Source organism: Anomaloglossus baeobatrachus, chromosome 4 (genome assembly GCF_048569485.1).
Source record: "Anomaloglossus baeobatrachus isolate aAnoBae1 chromosome 4, aAnoBae1.hap1, whole genome shotgun sequence".
Classification (NCBI taxonomy): Eukaryota; Metazoa; Chordata; class Amphibia; order Anura; family Aromobatidae; genus Anomaloglossus; species Anomaloglossus baeobatrachus.
In genome coordinates, this window is record NC_134356.1 from 52,783,825 (window position 1) to 52,806,814 (window position 22,990).

The window sequence follows — 22,990 nt, forward strand, 5'->3', positions numbered from 1 at the left end:
ACGTCCTGAAACTCTCTCACACTGTCTGCCACTTTCTGTTCTACCTGCACTTTTCTCAGTGATAAGACTAGAAAAAAGAAGCGCTAATAGGGTATTACCAGATGACAGGAGTAATATATAAAATAAATATATACACTCACTTAATGTGGTTGTGAAAGTCACAACTACTGCCAAGCATAAGATAATGGCATCTGCCGCAGCCCCACGTGGATGAGCATTCAAATAGGAGACGAGAAGGGGTTAATGCCGCGCATCAGCCAAATGAAGATGTAGAGTTGTTGATGAATTAATATCTTTTTTATTTCATAGGTCTACGCGTTTCGAGGTTGAAACCTCTTCCTCAGGACCAGAACATCAATCTATTAAGTAGCGCCCCTGAAGCCATGTTCTGGTCTTGAGGAAGAGGTTTCAACCTCGAAACATGTAGACCTATGAAATAAAAAAGAGATTAATTCATCAACAACTCTACATCTTCATTTGGCTGATACGCGGCATTAACCCCTTCTCTTCTCCTGTTTGTATGCACTTTTCTCAGGGAAGACCAAACAAATACACAGCAGCAGGGGAGATGCGGATCATTCCATTGTGCTTTTAAAGCTACAGCACAACAAAGTCTTAAAGTCACAGAAAAGCAACATCCTTAATAGGGGCTGGACACACACCAGCCTTTCCACTAGCCAGGGTGAGTAGAGGGACCGTGAGGGACTAGGCATGTGATGGTGGCAATGGGGCAGGACCCGCTTAGGGATATAAGGATAAGGAAGCTTAGGGTACAGATACAGGACACTGTCAGGTTGTGACCTCTCCCTACCGTAAAGGCCGTCCTACACTGGTTTCCATCCCCCGTTGTAACCTTTGTGCTGCTCCATACACCGGATGATCCCTTGCTCAAGCATGACACTGACAAACATGATCAGCTATATCCACCCAAACACACTATGATCATACATCCTTCCTTATCTTTCCTTTTTGCTCAACATACACCAGGCTGAAAAATAAATGATTTGGTGATATTTTGCGGGGAGATGTTTATGCTATAGGTATCTATAGGCTGCCATCCAGTGGTTGTGATGTGAATTGCAGCCTGTCAAGAGTTTTGTTAGCATGACGTACACGTATACGGAATATGTACCGAGCACAATGCTCAGGAAGGTAAGGGTGGATTGATGGATCTGTGCGCAGTGAGGAATCAATCGCGTAAAAGGATTTACCTTCATCCTCTTGAATGCAGCTAACCATTTTTGCATTGCTTTGTGCTTGTTTTTATGGTGTATTGAATTTAATCCACAAGAATCTGATAATCGAATTACGTTAATGCATCTGAGCATCAGTAGCGGGCACATCTGCAGGATTTTCTTTTTTTTTCCAAGATTGAAAGAAGGAAATTTAAAGTCGTAGCTCCGAATCCGCTATAAAAAAAAGGGCAAAATAGCAACATGAATGGGAGAAATGCTACATACAATGTGCTCCTAATCCATTTCACAGAAACCCAGGAGTCATATTAATAGAACCAGGAGAACGGAAAGGTCACTTTCAATTACCGCTTGTATGTACTTACGTTGACTCCATTTTCCAAGGAAATATACGTTATTATTTTTCAATTTTATTTTGAAAATGGAAATGTTAAATGTGAATCTCTGCTATCAGGGGTTTGATGACTTTTACTCTACTACTAGTAAATAATATCACATTATTTAGTAAAATGTCATTGCTGCCTTTCTGCGCTAATAATTAGTTTATTCCCTGACCATCTGGAACACTGATCAAGAAGAGTCAATCGTTGAGAAATTGCTCTACTGACTTCTTAAAGGGAACCTATCAGGGGCAAAATTCACCCACAACCACGAGCAGTTCTGGGTGGATATTGCTAATCGCTGCCTAACTATCCCTGTATACACTAGCATAGATAAAGAGATCTTTAGAAAAAGTATTTCTAAAGATCCTTTATCATATGCTAATGAGACCAGGGACTAGTCGCAAGGGCATTAGTTCCCTTGACTAGCTGGCCCTCTTAGCAAGAAAGTTCAACCCTTTGGGTGTACTAACATACTAATGAATGCGCAGAATCAGAGGATGGTCGCGCTCACCTCTCTTCTCTCATTGAGTCTAAAGGCTCCGTTACACGCAACGACAGATCTAACGATATATCGCCGGGGTCACGGATTGCGTGACGCACATCCGGCATCGTTAGCGACGTCGTTGCGTCTGACACGCACGAACGACCGTTAACGATGGAAAATACTCACCTTATCGTCCATCGTTGACACGTCGTTCATTTTCATAAAATCGTTGATTGTAGAGGACGCAGGTTGTTCATGGTTCCCGAGGTAGCACACATCGCTACGTGTGACACCTCGGGAACGACGAACTGCTGCTTACCTGCGGCCGCCAGCAATGAGGAAGGAAGGAAGTGGGAGGGATGTTACGTCCCAATCATCTCCGCCCCTCCGCTTCTATTGGGCGGCCGCTTAGTGACGCTGCTGTGACACCGCACGAACCGCCCCCTTAGAAAGGAGGCGGTTCGCCGGACACAGCGACGTCGCTAGGCAGGTAAGTCCGTGTGACTGTTCCTACCGATATTGTGCACCACGGGCAGCGATTTGCCCGTGATGCACAACCATTGGGGGCGGGTACTGTCACCAGCGATATCGCTAGCGTTTAGTGTGTCACAGCACACCTGTAGATAGTGACAGATAGAATATATAGGAGAATGGTAATTGCTTGTATCCAGCAACCTGAATTGGCGGTTGAATTCAGAAGTCCATAATTCGCAACCATTTGAATAGCCAAGACAGATGCAGTATAGCATCAATCTAATCAAGACTGACTGTACATGAGGGTCTCCAACACTAGGTGGTCCTCTGTATTGAAATATGAAGTTGATTTAGATTATAAGCTGTGACCTGAAATTCAAGGATCATTGTTGAAGTGCCCCTGATGAGCCCCATCTGATTACATAGGGGGTGAAATGCGTAGGGTGATTCTTGGACTAATTTACAGCAAAAAAAAAAAATTTAAAATTATTTGTACAGATACAGTATATTATCCTGAACTGGTAGTTGACTAAACTAGGACCATCCCATTAGTAAATGACAGATAAGTACTGACAATAACACTCTCTATGACAGTGCACGTACTATTCTTGTGGGCTGTTCTTTGGTGATACACTTTACCCACAATTATACAGGAGCACTCGGTATCTAAAGATAGAGGAGGGTCAGTATAGAGGTGAGTCGACGAGGAACGGGGGCGTCAAGATTAATAGGATGCTGACCCCCGTATTTCAGGAAGGGAGAGAGTAGGGTGTATATGAATTTCCCACCTTTCTCTTCTTATATCGACATATGAAAAGCAACAATTGTGTGTACTATGTTTGTGGCATATACGTTCAATAAAATAATTGTTTTTAAGGTAATGAAAAATTTGGTATTTGCATATTCGTAATCCCGGCTAAACTGTCCCTGTATCTAGTAGCATAGATAAAGGGATTGTTAGAAAAAGTATTTCTAAAGATCCTTTATGATATGCTAATAAGACCAGGGACTAGTTGCAAGAGTGTTACTTCCCTTGGCTAGTCGGCCCCCTTAGCATGTAAGCATGCCTCTGTGGGCGTGCTTACATGCTAATGAATGTGCAGCATCAGAGGATGGTTGAGCTCACCTTTCTACTGCTATCGAGTTCGAGTCCTGGATTTCGGCTTATTGCGCATGATCCCCGAGTTTCGATCATGCGCACTATGAAGCCGGGTGGACGCGTCCTGGCTTCAAACCCAAGTAGTGCGCATGACCGAAAGTCCGGGATCATGTGCACAGAGCCGAAATCCAGGACTCGAACACGATGGAAGCAGAAAGGTGAGTGAGATCATCCTCTGATGCTGCGCATTCACACCCACAGAGGCATGCTTACATGCTAAGGGGGCCGACTAGTCAAGGGAAGTAATGCCCTTGCAACTAGACACTGGCCTCATTAACATATTATAAAGGATTTTTAGAAATACTTTTTCTAAAGATCCCTTTATCTAGGCTAGTGTATACAGGAACGGTTAGACAGGGATTAGCAATATGCACAGAACTGCTCATGGTTTTGGGCGCATATTGCCCCTGATAGGTTTCCTTTAAGTTTATCTCATGAGACTTCTTGAGATAGGGGTTTTGCAGTATAGGAATATCAAGATGATAAATCAAGGAACGTCCTTTTGTGCCTGTCTTTTTCCCTATAGAATTACATTAGATGCAGAAAATCTGCAAGTAAAAAATACACATGCATTTTTAGTGTGCTTCCGCTGCGGAAACGCATCAAAAACACTTCTAATCTGCACAAAAAGATATTAATAACATTTTATTAATGTCAAATGCCAGGAAGTATTAATAGCAAAGCAGGTTTTTTTGGGGGGGTTTTGTCTTTTTTTTTTTAATAAACAAAAAACAAACCTTACATACCAAGAAGAGACAAAAAATGCAGAGTCAAAAAAGTGGTAAAAAGGCATGTAAGAAAAAACCCCCACAAGTAGCCTGACTTACATAAAAGGTGCAGAAATTCTGGAATATAAAGAACTCAGCAAGAGCTCATTGTGGGAACGTAGCTGAACACTTTACCTACCTCAACCACCTGACTGTGACTCCTGGCCACTACCTTAGCACTCTGACTTGGTGACTTAAAGGGGTTTTCCAGTTTATGCTCCAGCAGTTGCCTATATAGACTTCTCCTGTGGTATCGACCTAGGAATTCTATAGAGAAAATGCAGAGCCCCTGTGGAGGATTAACGACAGGATCACACTGCGCTTGGGTCATACATTGGAGACTTCATTAGCGCTTCCGTCTAAAGCCCTAAAAACGAGATGTAGATGGAACCTCCTATGGAGCCATTCAGTAAAATGAAGCAGAGTCACTTTGTGTTCCATTTGGTCTCCATTGTGGCAGTGTCGCCTTTTCGAACCATTCCGTAAACTTCTCCCTCAAGAAGGAAAGATATTGCCAAGATGGAGGCTTAGAGTGACTCCATCTGCTTCTTTATAGTGATTGGCTCTGTGGTGGATTCCATCCAAATCCTTTTTTTTCAGGGCTTTATATGGAAGTGTTAACACTGCCTCTAATTAGTGGCCCAAATGAAAATGCTGTGATCTTAGAATAAAGGTTTCATAATCCTTTAGTGTCATGAGTGTCATGTCCACAGGTTACATCTTGTATTGGAGTGGATTTAGTTTCTGTTGATGCTGAAAGGATTAAGAACTTAATCCCTGCTGGCTGAGATTACATAGCCTTAATCACAGCTGTGGAATTTTGTCATCACGCCCTTCCACTATATATACCCACTCCTGGCTTCACTCTATGCTGGTGATAGATTCTCTAGCCTGATGACATTGAAGGAGCTCGTCTCTGCAGAGCTGTGGTGTCGTTTCAGTTGCAACTGCAACGTTTCCTGCTGAAGAAACCAAGGAGTGATTTTTCTTGTGTCTTTTCCCACGCATTTGACTTACCTTCCTCATGCTGTTTTATTGTAGTAGTTGCTGATCTAATCACTAACCAGAGTAAGTTCAGGGTCAGTGAAGGCCTAGCCATGTAACGGTACAGCATGCCATCTAGAGACATTAGGGAGCTCTGGGATCAGTCACAAGTGAGTGTGAGGTAGTAACCCCACTCCCCTCTATCACAAGGGCATTTCTTAACATCCTCCTGGTTTTCCCTTTTTGTTGTGCCACACGCCAGGAGTTCCCTCGCCCTGGCGTGAACCTGGATTAGCCCAGAATCGCATCAGTTAGCCATCTAAAGGGTCGATATCTCTATTTCTACAGCTCTTCTTCTTATACTTGCTTACGATCCTTTTCCTAGAGTCCCAAGCTCCATACATACCATACTGTACTCATTTTCTCTAAAAAAAAAAATCCCACTCTGCATCCCTCTCACTTGCGTTTCACTATCTAAAACTACGTATAAAGTGTGAAGGGCTTGTTCCTGGACCTGCAAGTACTGTATCCTGCTTTTTACTGGAAAAATTCCATTCAGTCATTTAAGAAATATTGTCTTCATAGTTAATGAAGGAAAATGGAATAGTCAACGAGGAAATGTTGCTCAAGTTACACTAAGGCAGTGTTTCTCAACTCCAGTCCTCAAGACCCACCAACAGATCATGTTGTCACATTTTCCTCAATCAGGTTTTCATTAATGTTGCACAGGTGAAGGAATTATTCCTTGTCTAATATTGAGGAAAACCTGAAAACATGATCTGTTGATGAGTCTTGAGGACTGGAGTTGAGAAACACTGCACTAAGGGGTTAGAAACTGGTAGACAAGTACTGTAGGTTTGTCGTTGGTTCATCCATGGAGAAGTAGGAACACAGAAGAACAGCGCCACACTTCAAAGGTGAAAGTTTTCTTTTTTTATTAATCCAGGTACTGTATATGAAAAAACATTAGCCACAGTGTTCGTGCAAACAGGGGGAGAGGGTACAGACAGGAGCACTGAGCCGGACGACGGCCGTTTCGTGGAGAAGTAGATGCCTATTCTCTCTAGAGAAAACGATTAATGACATCAGAAAAACTATTAAAAGTTAGATAAAGGCAGTAAACTATACAATTTTTGTGGATTGATGATGAAATTAGACTGTTTTGTTCAATTTACCTATATTTCTTTAATTTGTATATAAGGTACCAATAACATAATAAAATTATTTATTGTAATTTTTCATTATCCTTTAGGATTACAGATTAAATATATTCCTGCGTCAACAATGGAATGACCCTCGTTTGGCTTATAGTGAATATCCGGACGACTCCTTGGATTTGGACCCCTCTATGTTGGATTCTATCTGGAAGCCGGATCTGTTCTTTGCCAACGAAAAAGGAGCGAATTTTCATGAAATAACCACAGACAACAAACTGCTAAGGATCTTTAAGACTGGCAATGTACTGTACAGCATTCGGTGAGTCGAAAGTATTCTTCGGTAGGGTCAAAGCCAATGTACTTGGGTTTGAGAAAAGACCTAATGTAATTTGGCGCAGTGGGGCCATTTTATGAAATAAGAAACTGAGTTACGGCTTTTCCTTGGAGGCCTTCAAGATTGGAAACCACCACATATATACCAATAGGGAATTTAGATTGTGAGCCCCATTGGGGACAGACTTGATGTTTTCTGTAAAACGCTGCGGAATTAATGGCGCTATACAAGTGAGCATCATCTAATATATAAAGCTGAATGTGTGTGTGTGTGTGTGTGTGTATGTGTGTGTATGTCCGGGATTGGCATCTGCACCGTTGCAGCTACAGCCACAAAATTTTGCACACTCACACGTTTGGACCCCGACAGCGTCATAGGCTATGTTTCGAGGGGAAATTTTAACCCTGCGCTTTACAGTTATTCGCCAAAAAACCTGCCTCCATTAAAGTGAATGAAGCTGGGAGCCACAGTGCAGCCAGAACGTCAGAAGAATGCACAGCCACGCCCTTTTATGGAATGTTGGCGTGTCACAATGCAGCCAGGGAAAGAGACAGACACAGACAGGGAAAGAGACAGACAGGGTAAGAAACAGACATAGACAGGGTAAGAGACAGACACAGACAAAGAGACAGACTGACAGGGAAAGAGACAGACACAGACAAAGAGACAGAGACAGACACAGGGAAACAGACAGACAGGGAAAGAAAGGTAAAGAGACAGACAGGGTAAGAGACAGACAAAGACAGGTAAAGAGACAGACAAAGAGACAGACACAGGGAAAGAGACAGAAGGAAAGAGGGAAAGAGACAGACAGGGAAAGCGAGGGAAAGAGACAGACAAGGAAAGACAGAGAAAGAGACAGATAGGGAAAGAGACAGACAGGGAAAGAGACAGACAGGGAAAGAGACAGACAGGGAAAGAGATAGATAGACAGGGAAAGAGATAGATAGACAGGGAAAGAGATAGATAGACAGGGAAAGAGATAGATAGACAGGGAAAGAGATAGATAGACAGGGAAAGAGATTGAGACAGACGGAGAAAGAGACAGACAGGGAAAGAGACAGATAGACAAAGAGAGAGCGAGACAGAGAGAGATATACAGAGGGGGAGACAGACAGAGAATGGGAGAGAAACAGAGAGACAGTTACTATCCCGGGCGTTAATACATTCTATTTATACATTCTATCCCGGGAATGTTAATACATTCTATTTTGTTAACAACAGTTATTAACCCGGGCAAAGCCGAGTAGTGCAGCTAGTAATAAATAAAATAAAACCTCCCGAGCGCTCGTTCACACCAAGGTCTATGCCCAACAATAGAAAGAACTAAATGGCTATTAAATAGGGCTGATCGAATCTGCCAAAATCCGGAACCAGCGGATCCCTGCCGGATTGTACAAAAAATCCGGATCCGCTCCCCATTCCGGTGCCCATATTAAATCCTACACACTGGACCCGATTCATCATTTGTAGCTTTTTTGAAGTCACTTTTCCTTTTATGTCTTAAAGCACCACTCCAGCATTTATTTTTCAGCACTGGAGTGGCACTTTAAATCTAAGCCCCCTGTCAAATACTCATCTTCCAGCATCTTCACCTTTTATCTCCACCGGCTCCAGTCTCACGGTGCCATCTTTTTATTGTAACTTCTGGGAAAGAAGTCAGAAGTTACATCACAAGCTTTCAATGCAAGTCTATGAGAGCCAGAACGAGGCTCCCATAGACTTAAATTAATTTGTGACCTCCGACAGGCTCCAGGGAGCACTAGAGCCACCGGCAGGCTACAAATCATTGAGACTGACTGGAGCAGCTCTGGAAAAAGATGAAGATGCTAGAGAGTGAGTGTAAGATGAGGCAGGGGACTTCGATTTAAAGCCCCACTCCAAAAAAATGCTGGAGTGGTACTTTAAGGCATTGCTGCACTTTTTGTATTCCAAATTCTTCAAAATAGCTCATGTGCTTTATGAATTTTGTTCTTAAACTTTTTAACAAAAAGAAATCACATGTTCCGCTAAGTGATGCAAAAGTTGCCCCAAAATATGTGGCATCAGGGGTGGACAGTATTAAATTTGTGCAACCATTTTGCAATTTGATGAATCAGTCATAAAAAAATCTGTAAATCCCAACCCCATCCGACGGTCACGAGTGACAGACAGTCATGTGGTTTCTGGCTGTAGAAGTTTACAGTGTTTGGCCGTGCAAAATGATCCCTGATGTTCTATTGTTCCTGCTGTCTGTATTCATTGGTATAGCTAGCTTTCCTGCTGGATTCATCTCTCCCCCTTTTGGACCCAGTATGAGCTCGACTTCCATCCAGCTGCTGCCATACTCCCTTCTTCCCTGGACTGGTGCTGGTGATATTATTCAGTTCATTCTAGCTCTGGTTGCAAGCAGGTGGCTTGTACTCATTTGTAGTAACTGATGAACTCCTGCCTGAATCATCTGTGGATAAGTAGTTCATGCGTTTTTCACCGTGTGTCCACCTTGTGTCTTCCTTTAGCATTTTGTGGGGTTGATTAAGAGCTCATCCCACCCGTTCCCTATTTAGGGTCCAGCACTAGGGATGGTGAGGTATCCGACTTGGCGCATAGGTGAGGAACCTATCTAGGGTGGTGAGGGACCAGCAGTAGGTTTGGTCAGGGGTCACCATCTTCCCTTTCCCTAGACACAGGGTTTCCTTTCCCTTTCGCCGTTCACTTGGTACTTCTCTGTACCTAGCGTGACACATAGGCTGTTGAATTTGGATCTTCAGATATCAAGTTGAGATATCTTGATCCATACTTGTGATTATCGAATATATATTTTGTAGGTGTGATCAGGGGTCACTATTAGGGATGATCGAATACTTCAATATTCGGCTTCATGAATATTTGCCGAATAGGTCGCCGCTATTCGACTATTCGCGAATATTCGATTCGCAATGTAAGTCTATGGGTAACCCGAATAACAACTATTCAGAACTATTCGGGCTTCCCATAGACTTACATTGCGCATCAAATATTTGCATAGCGGCGACCTATTCGTCGGATATTCGCGAAGCCGAATATTTGAGGTCTTCGATCATCCCTAGTCACCATCTCCCCGTCCCTAGATGCAGGGGTTCCTTTCCCTTTCCTTTGCCGCTTGCTTGGTACTTTTCCGTACCTAGCGTGACACCCACATGAATGAATATTGAAAAAAATCAGGGAAACACATATAAAATTGACTTTTAAAAAGGAAGAAATTAAAGAAATTATAAGGCGCAAATAAAAAATGAGCAAAAAACAAAAAAAATAGACAAAAAAGGCACGAATACAATTCTGAATAGGGTCCATAGTGGGAGGCATTACTTTGCTTGTTGCTTAGGGCCCTATTTTAAACAAAATGACCTCTTGTTAAGGCCCCGTCACACGCAGCGATGTCGCTAGCGAGCGTACCCGCCCACCCGTCGTTTGTGCGTCACAGGCAAATCGCTGCCCGTGGCGCACAATATCGTTTGGAGCCATCACACGTACTTACCTGCCTAGCGACGTCGCTGTTGCTGGCGAACCGTCTCCTTTCTAAGGGGGCGGTTCGTGCGGCGTTACAGCAGCGTCACTATGAGGCCGCCCAATAGAAGCGGAGGGGCGGAGATGAGTGGCTGTAACATCCCGCCCACCTCCTTCCTTCCTTATTGCCGGCGGCCGCAGATAAGCTGCAGTTCGTTGTTCCCGAGGTATCACACATAGCGATGTGTGCTGCCACGGGAACGACGAACAACCTGTGACCGCAACAATCAACGATTTTTTTAAAATGAACGACGTGTCAACGATCAACAATAAGGTGAGTATTTTTGATCGTTAACGGCCGTTCGTTGTTGTCACACGCAACGACGTCGCTAACAATGCCGGATGTGCGTCACGGAATCCGTGACCCCGAGCGATATATCGTTAATACGTCGTTGCATGTAACGGGGCCTTTATACAATCATGTTTATATGATGCATTTTTCTTTCCACAATTTTTGAAAAATTTTGCAAAATTTAAATTGGAAACACACTGCGTAAATACAGCTATAGCAATATAATGTTGTTGGTTTTTTTTGTTTGTTTTCAGATTAACTTTGACTTTGGCTTGCCCCATGGACCTGAAAAATTTTCCAATGGACGTCCAAACCTGTATCATGCAGTTGGAGAGTTGTAAGTTGGAAAAGATTCTGATACCTTGGTCTACATTAGTGTTTCGATTCCAAAGACCGAAGGTTCTAGAACAATGGTTCCTCCAATGTTTTAATTAAAATGTTCTTGTTCTTCATTTAATTATAACCTAATATTAACTTTTAGATTTTAGTTATCTGAAATATATTTTTATGGCATTATTTAATTTACAAAAATTATGTTAATTACCATTTTCCAAGCAGAACAGTTGATAAGCGAGGCTTTGCTGAAAATTTGCAAATAATACGGAATTCAAAATGTCCTTGGAGAAATGTTAAAAATTCATTAATTTGCTGTTTGCATCATGTTCGATGCATAAAACAAATGAAAGTAATTTTTTCTGTACACAGTTGGTTACACCATGAATGATCTGATATTCGAGTGGGAGGAGGTGGGCGCCGTGCAGGTGGCAGAAGGACTTACATTGCCACAGTTTATCTTGAAGGAAGAGAAGGATCTACGCTATTGTACTAAACACTACAGTACCGGTGAGTGTCTATTGCCGTGTTTTTGCTTCGTTTTTTGTAGCATTTTTGCAGGATTTTTGGGCTTTTTGGTTCGCCAGTTGTCCATGTCCATAGTGCATCTTTAAATAAAGTTAAATAGTAAAACATAAGCGGTAATGTCACGAGTGTGTCTCATCCACATGTTTCCCCTGGGGAATCTGGAATTAGGAGGTCTCAATACTTCATTGATCGTAGGTCCACTCTGGAGCCCACTTGACTGTTATCTTGTATCAAAGTAGGTTCAGGGTTTAGGACCGGCAGATCTGCAGATTGGCAGCTCCAACCGGGTTAAAAATAAACAAAAAACGGTTCCAGCCCAAAATTGTCCCAGATATCTGTCCAAACGCCGGTCCCATGTGACTCTGTGGGGACCAGAATCCGGCACTTTATGGTGGTAGAAGGATAGGGGATTAGAACAGTCGCGTTATACTCACCAGTTTCCCGCACAGCTGTAACACTACTTCTGGGGTTGCTCATTAACCTCATGTATATGTACTGTTACCTTCGCCCACCGACAGTAACGGCGTCTCAGATTGGTTGCAGACAGACCGCGGCCCCACCCGGTGTGACAGCATGTCTGACTGCTTGCAATCACAGGCACTGTCTGTGTCGCTATCGTGGTGTAAAAATAAATATAAAAATTGATATAGGTTCCACCCCTATTATAATACCCAGCAGAGATGAAGCATATGGCTACAGGCTGCAGCCCCCAGCGTTTCGCTTATCTTGGTTGTATATCAAAATATGGAGGACCGGATATGGCTTTTTTTAAAAAAATATTTAAATAAATAATTTTTAAAAATGGCATTTGGTTTCACCCCAATTTTGATACCCAGCAATGATAAAGCCGACAGATGGGGGCTGGTATTCTAAAAAAGGGATAAGCCATGGTTATTTGTCCCCTTCAGCTTAAAAATATCGGTCTGCAGCTGCTCAGAATTGTCACATCTAGTAGATGCGACAATCTCAAAACTTTACCTGGGTCATCCCGATTGCCCTGGAGCGGTGGCAATCGGGGTAATAAGGAGTTAATGATAGCTCACAGCTGCCACTAAGCCCTAGATTAGTAATGGAAGGTGTCTATGAAACCCCCAATTACTAATCTGTAAGTGAAAACAAAACACAAAAAACTGAAAAATCCTTTATTTCTAAGAAAACATTTTTTTAAAAACCCTCTTTCTCCCCTTTATTAATCCCCAAAACACCCAATTCCGACGTAATCCACACGAGGGCAAACAACTATTCCAGCTCTGCTACATATTGAAGGCACAGCACACAGGAACAGAACATGGACATAAAAAATTGGATTTATAAGCCACATAACCTTTTTAGTCACAAAAACATTATTATAAGACATTCTCCTCTCTACCATATAAATATTTAGTTGATATATTTTTATCTGATCCAAAAGGTAAAGTTCATATCCTGGTCATTTCTACTATACTAGAACCAAAACAATAGAAAGGACCAGTCAACCATCAAATGTGTACAGGGGCTACCTGACTCTTTCTGGACAGCATAAGTCAGAGGAGAGAAGGTTTTGACAAATGGGTGACCAACATATATCCCAAGAACGAGACCCTGTCATTCACTTGGTAGATATGGCTTCTATCAGTGGGGCAACAGTTGGAAGACCAGCATCTATCCCAAAAATGAGACCCTGTCATTCACTTGGTAGATATGGCTTCCAGCTGTGGGGCAACAGTTGGAAGACCAGCATCTATCCCAAAAATGAGACCCTGTCATTCACTTGGTAGATATGGCTCCCAGCAGTGGGGCAACAGTTGGGTGACCAGCATCTATGTCAAGAACAAGACCCTATTGTTCACTTGGTAGATATGGCTCCCAGCAATGGGGCAACAGTTGGAAGACCAGCATCTATCCCAAGAACGAGTCCCTGTCATTCACTTGCAGTGGAGCAATCGTTGGAAGACCAGCATCTGTCCCAAAAATGGGAGCTTGTCGTTCACTTGATATGGCTTCTATTAGTGGGGCAACAGTTGGAAGTCCAGCATCTATCCCAAAAATGAGACCCTGTCATTCACTTGGTAGATATGGCTCCCAGCAGTGGGGCAACAGTTGGGTGACCAGCATCTGTCCCAAGAATGAGAGCCTGTCATTCTCTTGCAGTGGAGCAATCGTTGGAAGACCAGCATCTGTCCCAAAAATGGGAGCTTGTCGTTCACTTGGTAGATATGGCTTCCAGCAGTGGGGCAACAGTTGAGTGACTAGCATCTATCCCAACAACAGGACCCTGTTATTCACTTGGTAGATGTGGCTCCCAGCAGTGGGCAATCATTTATTGGACATTTATTACATATCCATTCGATATGCCATAAAGATTCCAGAAGGGCACAACCTTATAAGCTAAGGACTACATCTTTTAACCAGAACTGAACCCATATAGCCCACAGTTCTCTTTAGGGAATTTCCTGCACTGAGTTGTAAGCTTAAAATGGACAACTCCTTCAAGCCTCCTCTTGAAGGGATTTACACGTATTACCACTAATAAGTGTTTAAGGAGGATTTGTCACGAGGTCAAAAAGGGCCAATTTGTTCTTATTTTATTTTCACTATTCCCTATGGTATCCTGGTTTGTTTGTTTTTGGTTTTAAATCCATCATACAGTTCCAGAGATATGAGCATTCTTAATTAGTTCTAATTTTTAAGGTCTTTACCAAGGGGGCTTTGCTCACAGGATTCCTTGGGGGCATGTCTTTAGGCTCCTCTGTATTGTTATTTGTAGACCATAAAAATGAGCTCTTCCATATATCTGGAACCATATCGTGGATTTAAAAAAAAAAGTAGAAAAAAGAATACTTCGGGGAAACATTGGAATAATATATGAAAAATATCAGAATACTTAGCGGGAGAGTGATATAAAGTAAGAGCCACTCTTAACCCGGTGACAGGTCCTCTTTAACCCATGAACAGTATGTTGTCATTGTCTCTAAACCTTGTTCTTTATTTTTGTTCATATCTAAGGAAAATTCACATGTATCGAAGCTCGTTTCCACTTGGAGAGACAGATGGGTTATTATCTGATTCAGATGTACATCCCCAGTTTGCTTATTGTCATCCTCTCGTGGGTGTCCTTCTGGATCAACATGGATGCAGCTCCGGCCAGAGTTGGTCTTGGCATCACCACCGTGTTGACCATGACTACTCAGAGCTCTGGATCTCGAGCATCTCTGCCAAAGGTTTGTACTGTAGAAAACTAATTGGTACTTTCTCCACACCGGACACTACTGACCCATTTTAACAATTTCTTTGGTTTGTACCTGTTATGCCATGCAAGTGTAAAGGCTGTACGATTTATCTGACGATATGTCGTCGGGGTCACAGTTTTCGTGGCACACTTCCATCGTCGTTAGCGACATCGTTGCGTGTGATACCTACGAGCGACTCTGAATGATCGTAAAAATAGCGAAAATCGTTGATCATTGACATGTCGTTCATTTTCAAAATATTTTGAAACATCGTTAGTGAGTCCGTCCTTAGCGACGCGGGCGTGTCGTTACGAGCAATGCTCCACGCCTCCTCCGCTCTGATTGGTGTGACCGCTACAAAACGACCTATGAGCAATATCGGCAAATCGTAGCAACGATCTGGGCGTGTCACATCGCTAACGAGATCGCTAGCAATATCGTTGTGTGTAAAGTGGTCTTTACTCTCTACAAGAAAGTGTATGAGACTGGACAAGTATTTGTGGAGTAATCTTGGTCAGTGACTGATACCTCACAGCCAGAATAAAATCGATGTAAGGGTGTGTTCACATGACGTTTAGTTCCCTCGGATTTGGAGCGGCGCCGCTCCTCACACCACCTGAAAGAGCGCTCAAAATAATCTTCCTACTTATTCCTACTGAAGAACAACTTGCTGTTTATGTGTTCAGCCCTTTCAGCGTCTTTTACCACATCTGGTTTGTTTCCAAAAATGCCTAGCGGTTAAAAAAAAATGTGTAGACCATTCTTCAAACATTTTCCACATGGAAGAGGCTCCATACTTTACAATAGACCTCAATGGGAGGGCTCCGGGCATATTTTTTTTAGTGTTTTCATTGTCTTCATTGTTTTATAGATGTTTAAAAATATATACATACAAGTGCATCTCAATAAATTAGAATATCATCAAAAAGTTAATTTTTTTCAGTAATTCAATACAAAAAGGGAAACGCATATATTATATAGAGTCATTACACACAGAGGGATCTATTCCTATATATTATATAGAGTTATTACACACAGAGGAATCTATTTCTATATATTATATAGAGTCATTACACACAGAGGGATCTATTCCTATATATTATATAGAGTCATTACACACAGAGGGATCTATTTCTATATATTATATAGAGTCATTACACACAGAGGGATCTATTCCTATATATTATATAGAGTCATTACACACAGAGGGATCTATTTCTATATATTATATACAGTCATTACACACAGAGGGATCTATTTCTATATATTATATAGAGTCATTACACACAGAGGGATCTATTCCTATATATTATATAGACTCATTACACACAGAGGAATCTATTTCTATATATTATATAGAGTCATTACACACAGAGGGATCTATTCCTATATATTATATAGAGTCATTACACACAGAGGGATCTATTCCTATATATTATATAGAGTCATTACACACAGAGGGATCTATTTCTATATATTATATAGAGTCATTACACACAGAGGGATCTATTCCTATATATTATATAGAGTCATTACACACAGAGGGATCTATTCATATATTATATAGAGTCATTACACACAGAGGGATCTATTTCTATATATTATATAGTTATTACACACAGAGGGATCTATTTCTATATATTATATAGTTATTACACACAGAGGGATCTATTTCTATATATTATATAGTTATTACACACAGAGGGATCTATTTCTATATATTATATAGTTATTACACAGAGAGGGATCTATTTCTATATATTATATAGAGTCATTACACACAGAGTGATCTATTTCTATATATTATATAGTCATTACACACAGAGGGATCTATTTCTATATATTATATACGGTAGTCATTACACACAGAGGGATCTATTCCTATATATTATAAAGAGTCATTACACACAGAAGGATCTATTCCTATATATTATAAAGAGTCATTACACACAGAAGGATCTATTCCTATATATTATAAAGAGTCATTACACACAGAAGGATCTATTCCTATATATTATATAGAGTCATTACATACAGAGGGATCTATTTCTATATATTATATAGTCATTACACACAGAGGGATCTATTTCTATACAGTTAGGTCCAGAAATATTTGGACAGTGACACAAGTTTTGTTATTTTAGCTGTTTACAAAAACATGTTCAGAAATACAATTATATATATATAATATGGGCTGAAAGTGCACACTCCCAGCTGCAATATGAGAGTTTTCACATCCAAATCGGAGAAAGGGTTTAGGAATCATAGCTCTGTAATGCATAGCCTCCTCTTTTTAAAGGGACCAAAAGTAATTGGACAAGGGACTCTAAGGGCTGCAATTAACTCTGAAGGCGTCTCCCTCATTAACCTGTAATCAATGAAGTAGTTAAAAGGTCTGGGGATGATTACAGGTGTGTGGTTTTGCATTTGGAAGCTGTTGCTGTGACCAGACAACATGCGGTCTAAGGAACTCTCAATTGAGGTGAAGCAGAACATCCTGAGGCTGAAAAAAAAGAAAAAATCCATCAGAGAGATAGCAGACATGCTTGGAGTAGCAAAATCAACAGTCGGGTACATTCTGAGAAAAAAGGAATTGACTGGTGAGCTTGGGAACTCATAAAGGCCTGGGCGGATGACAACAGTGGTGGATGATCGCCGCATACTTTCTTTGGTGAAGAAGAACCCGTTCACAACATCAACTGAAGTCCAGAACACTCTCAGTGAAGTAGGTGTATCTGTCTCTAAGTCAACAGTAAAGAGAAGACTCCATGAAAGTAAATACAAAGGGTTCACATCTAGATGCAAACCATTAATCAATTCCAAAAATAGACAGGCCAGAGTTAAATTTGCTGAAAAACACCTCATGAAGCCAGCTCAGTTCTGGAAAAGTATTCTATGGACAGATGAGACAAAGATCAACCTGTACCAGAATGATGGGAAGAAAAAAGTTTGGAGAAGAAAGGGAACGGCACATGATCCAAGGCACACCACATCCTCTGTAAAACATGGTGGAGGCAACGTGATGGCATGGGCATGCATGGCTTTCAATGGCACTGGGTCACTTGTGTTTATTGATGACATAACAGCAGACAAGAGTAGCCGAATGAATTCTGAAGTGTACCGGGATATACTTTCAGCCCAGATTCAGCCAAATGCCGCAAAGTTGATCGGACGGCACTTCATAGTACAGATGGACAATGACCCCAAGCATACAGCCAAAGCTACCCAGGAGTTCATGAGTGCAAAAAAGTGGAACATTCTGCAATGGCCAAGTCAATCACCAGATCTTAACCCAATTGAGCATGCATTTCACTTGCTCAAATCCAGACTTAAGACGGAAAGACCCACAAACAAGCAAGACCTGAAGGCTGCGGCTGTAAAGGCCTGGCAAAGCATTAAGAAGGAGGAAACCCAGCGTTTGGTGATGTCCATGGGTTCCAGACTTAAGGCAGTGATTGCCTCCAAAGGATTCGCAACAAAATATTGAAAATAAAAATATTTTGTTTGGGTTTGGTTTATTTGTCCAATTACTTTTGACCTCCTAAAATGTGGAGTGTTTGTAAAGAAATGTGTACAATTCCTACAATTTCTATTATATATTTTTGTTCAAACCTTCAAATTAAACGTTACAATCTGCACTTGAATTCTGTTGTAGAGGTTTCATTTCAAATCCAATGTGGTGGCATGCAGAGCCCAACTCGCGAAAATTGTGTCACTGTCCAAATATTTCTGGACCTAACTGTATATTATATACGGTAGTCATTACACACAGAGGGATCTATTCCTATATATTATAAAGAGTCATTACACACAGAAGGAGATATTCCTATATATTATATAGAGTCATTACACACAGAGGGATCTATTTCACGTGTTTATTTCTGTTAATGTTGATTATGGCTTACAGCCAATGAAAACTCAAAAGTCATTATCTCAGAAAATTAGAATATTATATAAGACCAACTGAAAAAATGATTTTAAACTCAACATGAACAGTCTGTACAGTAAATGCCTCAATACTTGGTCGGGGCTCCTTTTGCATGAATTACTGCATCAATGTGGCGTGGCATGGAGGTGATCAGCCTGTGGCACTGCTGAGGTGTTATGGAAGCCCAGGCTGCTTTTATATCAGCCTTCAGCTCGTCTGCATTGTTGGGTCTGATGTCTCTCATCTTCCTCTTGAAAATACCACATAGATTCTCTATGGGGTTTAGGTCAGGTGAGTTTGCTGGCCAATCAAGCACAGTGATTCTGTGGTTATTTAACCAGGTATTGGTACTTTTGGCTTTGTGGACAGGTGCCAAGTCCTGCTGGAAAATGAAATTTCCATCTCCTAACAGCTTGTCGCGAGAGGAAAGCATGCACTGACTCCAGCAGCAGTCCACTCCTTGTAAATCTCCCCAAAAATGTTTAATGACCTTTTCTTAACATTCCTATCAAGGCTGCAGTTATCCCGGTTGCTTGTGCACCTTTTTCTACCACACTTTTTCCTTCCACTCAACTTTCCATTAATATGCTTGGATATATTATTCTGTGAACAGCCAGCTTCTTTAGCAATGACCTTTTTGTGGCTTATCCTTCATGTGGAGTGTGTAAATGACTGCTTTCTGGACTTCTGTCAAGTCAACAGTCTTCCCCATGATTGTGTAGCCTACTGAACCAGACTAAGGGACCATTTTAAATGTTTAGTAAGCCTTTGCGGATGTTTTGTGGTAATTATTCTAATTTTTTTTGAGATAATGACTAGAGTTGAGCGAGTACCTAACTATTTGTACTCGTTATGCTCATAAGCGTGTGCAATGCACATGTGCCACCATGCTAGTAATGATATATATTACCAAAGCCTCTTTGTGCCTTCACTTCCACTTAGTTCCCCTATTTAATAGCACTTCTATAGCCTCTTTGTAGTGTTCTCATGGGGCTCATCACCTGCTGTAAACCATTATGGACGGCTGTCCTTTAGCACTCACCCAAGGTATCGAAAAAAGAAAAAAAAAGTCATCTGTTTAACACATTCTGCACCCCCAATCTAGGCCCAGATTAAAGGCCTTTTGACTATATGTTCCGCATTCTGACAATGCAAAAAAAATGTATATACTGCACCTAGCTCGTATGTACCACAATGTATTGAAATCTGTCCTGTTAAAAATAATTCCTGAACAGGAATACAGACACAAAAGGGGAAAAATTATATATATATATATATATATGTATATATATATATATATATATATATATTGATAGATAGATGCAGATATATATATTTCACTATATCACAAAAGTGAGTACACCCCTCAACAACCATGAAAATCTGACCCTGTGATACAATGTACAGTAGTCAGTGTACAGCTTGTATAACAGTGTAAATGTGGTGCCCTTTAAATAACTCAACACACAGCCATTAATGTCTAAACTGCTGGCAACAAAAGTGAGTACACCCCTAAGTGAAAATGGCCAAATAGTGTCCAATTAGCCATTTTCCCTCCCCGATGTCCTGTGACTCATTAGTGTTACAAGGTCACAGGCAAAAAATTCTCTGAGGATCTGAAGAAAAGAATTGTTGGTCTACATAAAGATGGAATAGGCTATAAGAAGATTGCCAATTCACTGAGACTGAGCTGCCGCATGGTGGCCAAGACCATACAGCGATTTAACTCAGAACAGGCCTCGCAATGGTCGACCAGAGAAGTTGAGTGCACGTGCTCAGCGTCATATCCAGAGGTTGTCTTTTCAGAATAGACATATGAGAGCTGCCAGCATTGCTGCAGAGGTTACAGGGGTGGGGGGTCCACCTGTCAGTGATCAACCCATACACCACACACTACATTACATTGGTTTGCATGGCTGTCATCCCAGAACGTAGCCTTTTCTAAAGATGATGCACAAGAAAGGCCACAGTTTGTTGAAGGCAAGCAGACTAAGGACATGAATTACTGAAACCATGTCCTGTGCTCTGATGAGACCAAGATAAACTTATTTGGTTCAGATGGTGTCAAATGTGTGTGGCAGCAACCAGGTGACGAGTGCAAAGACAAGTGTGTCCTGCCTACAGTCAGGCATGGTGGAGGAGTGTCATGGTTCGGGGCTGCATGAGTGCTGCCGGCTGTGGGGAGCTACAATTCATTGAGGAAACTATGAATGCCAACATGGACTATGACATACCGAAGCTGAGCATGATCCCCTCCTTCAGAAACTGGGCAGTATTTCAACATAATAAAATGTTGACACTTTGGGTACAATTTGGCCATTTTCACTTAAGGGCATACTCACTTTTGTTACCAGTGGTTTTGACGCTGCATGTTAAAAGGGCACATCAAATTTACACTGTTCTACAAGCTGTTCACTGACTACATTTTATCAAAGGTCATATCTTCAGTCTTGTCCCATATATAATAAAAATTGGGGGAAAAAAATTAGGGGTGTACTCACTTTTGTCATAACTGTGTGTGTATGTCTATATAAAGGGGTCTGAAAGAAAGCAGTGCGGCAAAAATGAAAAATTAAGTTTTCATGTAAGGGTACTGTAAGGTTCTGTCCGCTCGGCTGCGTGTTGAGGTAGACACAGAAACCATTTATGTTTAAATGTCCTTGTGGTTTATTCAGGCTCCATAAACCGCTCAGTAGGACAAACTCAAAACAACCTTTTGATGGCACAAGGTAACAAACAGAAAACTAACAAGTGCATATATAGCTGCGGGGTCTGCCAGCTCAGCATAACGTACAACTCTTAGCAACAGCAACACAACTGGAGGTCTGCACACCTCCACACACAGACACCTGTGGTCTTCATTTTACCTCTTATACCTCGCCCTTGGGAGATATGTGAGCAGCCATTGACACCCATTTTTCTGCTTGTAAAACTGCCCATGACATGCCCTATTAACTCTCTCAGCATTAAGCATGCTGGAGCCTTCTTTCAGGCTTACATCACGGAGGCCATCAACCTCGATAATACAGATCTACCCTCAATGACTTTCCCGCGGACCATCTCACAACACATCTTTAGATTTGTCATTAAAGGTAAATGGAAGTAATTTATCATGGTAATGTGCCATAATTCTGGATTTCTTGACCAAAAAGGGAGCTTGCCCTAACTGAGGAGGTGCTTCTTATGAGGAAAAGAGGTCTGGCCTAATTAGCAATTCAATGTACCAAAATTGTGGTGCACTTTTCTGCCAAAAAGATAGCCAGCTAAGAAGTAGACCCCCATACACATTATATGATGTGGGTGGGCTCGGTCGACATATTAATGTGTATGGAGGCCTCTCAACTCTCCCCTTTTAGGCAATGTTGGGGGAGATGAGAATCCAGCACTCCCTATTTTGGACTGCCATTGCTTTTGATCTTGGTAAGATATCTGGTAGCTGCTCTCTCGTGAAGAATACAGGAGCGTTCGGCATTCAGAAGTTATAGCTGCCAGCTGAATAATGGTTGAGCTGACAGCGATCTAGTATATATAGGGCCCCTTAATGTGTGTCGTGTGGGTTACAAAAGACAGTCTTAAAGGGAATTTGTCACCAGGTTTTTGCTACCTAATTTAAGAGCAGCATGATGTAGAGACAGGGACCCTGATTCCAGCGATGTGCCACTTACTGGGCTGCTGGTGTGCCCCCATTACTGATCATCAGCTTTCTGACTATGCACAGTGTACACAGAAATCTGCCAATCAGTGGTGTGGGCGTGGTTATACAGAGCTTAGCATTCAGAGAACTGGTAGATCTACAACAGATAAAACAGTTTTTAATGACAACTTCAGCAAGCAGCCCAGTAAGTGACACATCGTTTTAATCAGAGTCTTTGCCCCTACATCGTTTTGCTCTCAGATGGGGTAGTAAAAATCTGGTGATAGATTCCCTTTAAAATTAGACAGATTAATCAAGCAGCATTAACCACTAAGAAGTCTGGAGCATTTTGAGGCTGTTTGTTCAAATTTGCATTGTCTTAAGAAGTAGCCAGTGTTGATTAATCTGCTCTAAAGGTGGCTTTACACACTGCAACATCGCAAACGACATCGCTGTAACGTCACCGGTTTTGTGACGTAATAGCGACCTCCCCAGCGACATTGCAGTGTGTGAAACACATCAGCGACCTGGCCCCTGCTGTGAGGTTGCTGATGGCTACAAATCGTTCAGGACCATTCTTTGGTCCTTTGTTTCCCGCTGTGCAGC

At 41.7% G+C, this 22,990-nt stretch overlaps 1 protein-coding gene across 2 annotated transcripts in view; it reads left to right on the plus strand.

The window, feature by feature from the left end:
- The window catches only part of GLRA1 (glycine receptor alpha 1), a 212,106-nt gene that overhangs the window by 159,454 nt on the left and 29,662 nt on the right, over positions 1 to 22,990 (plus strand). For both annotated transcript variants that reach the window (XM_075344321.1, XM_075344322.1), the window contains exons 4-7: positions 6,697 to 6,920; positions 11,007 to 11,089; positions 11,458 to 11,595; positions 14,599 to 14,813. In XM_075344321.1, coding sequence (XP_075200436.1) covers positions 6,697 to 6,920; positions 11,007 to 11,089; positions 11,458 to 11,595; positions 14,599 to 14,813 — 660 coding nt within the window. The remainder of the gene's footprint in view (positions 1 to 6,696; positions 6,921 to 11,006; positions 11,090 to 11,457; positions 11,596 to 14,598; positions 14,814 to 22,990) is intronic.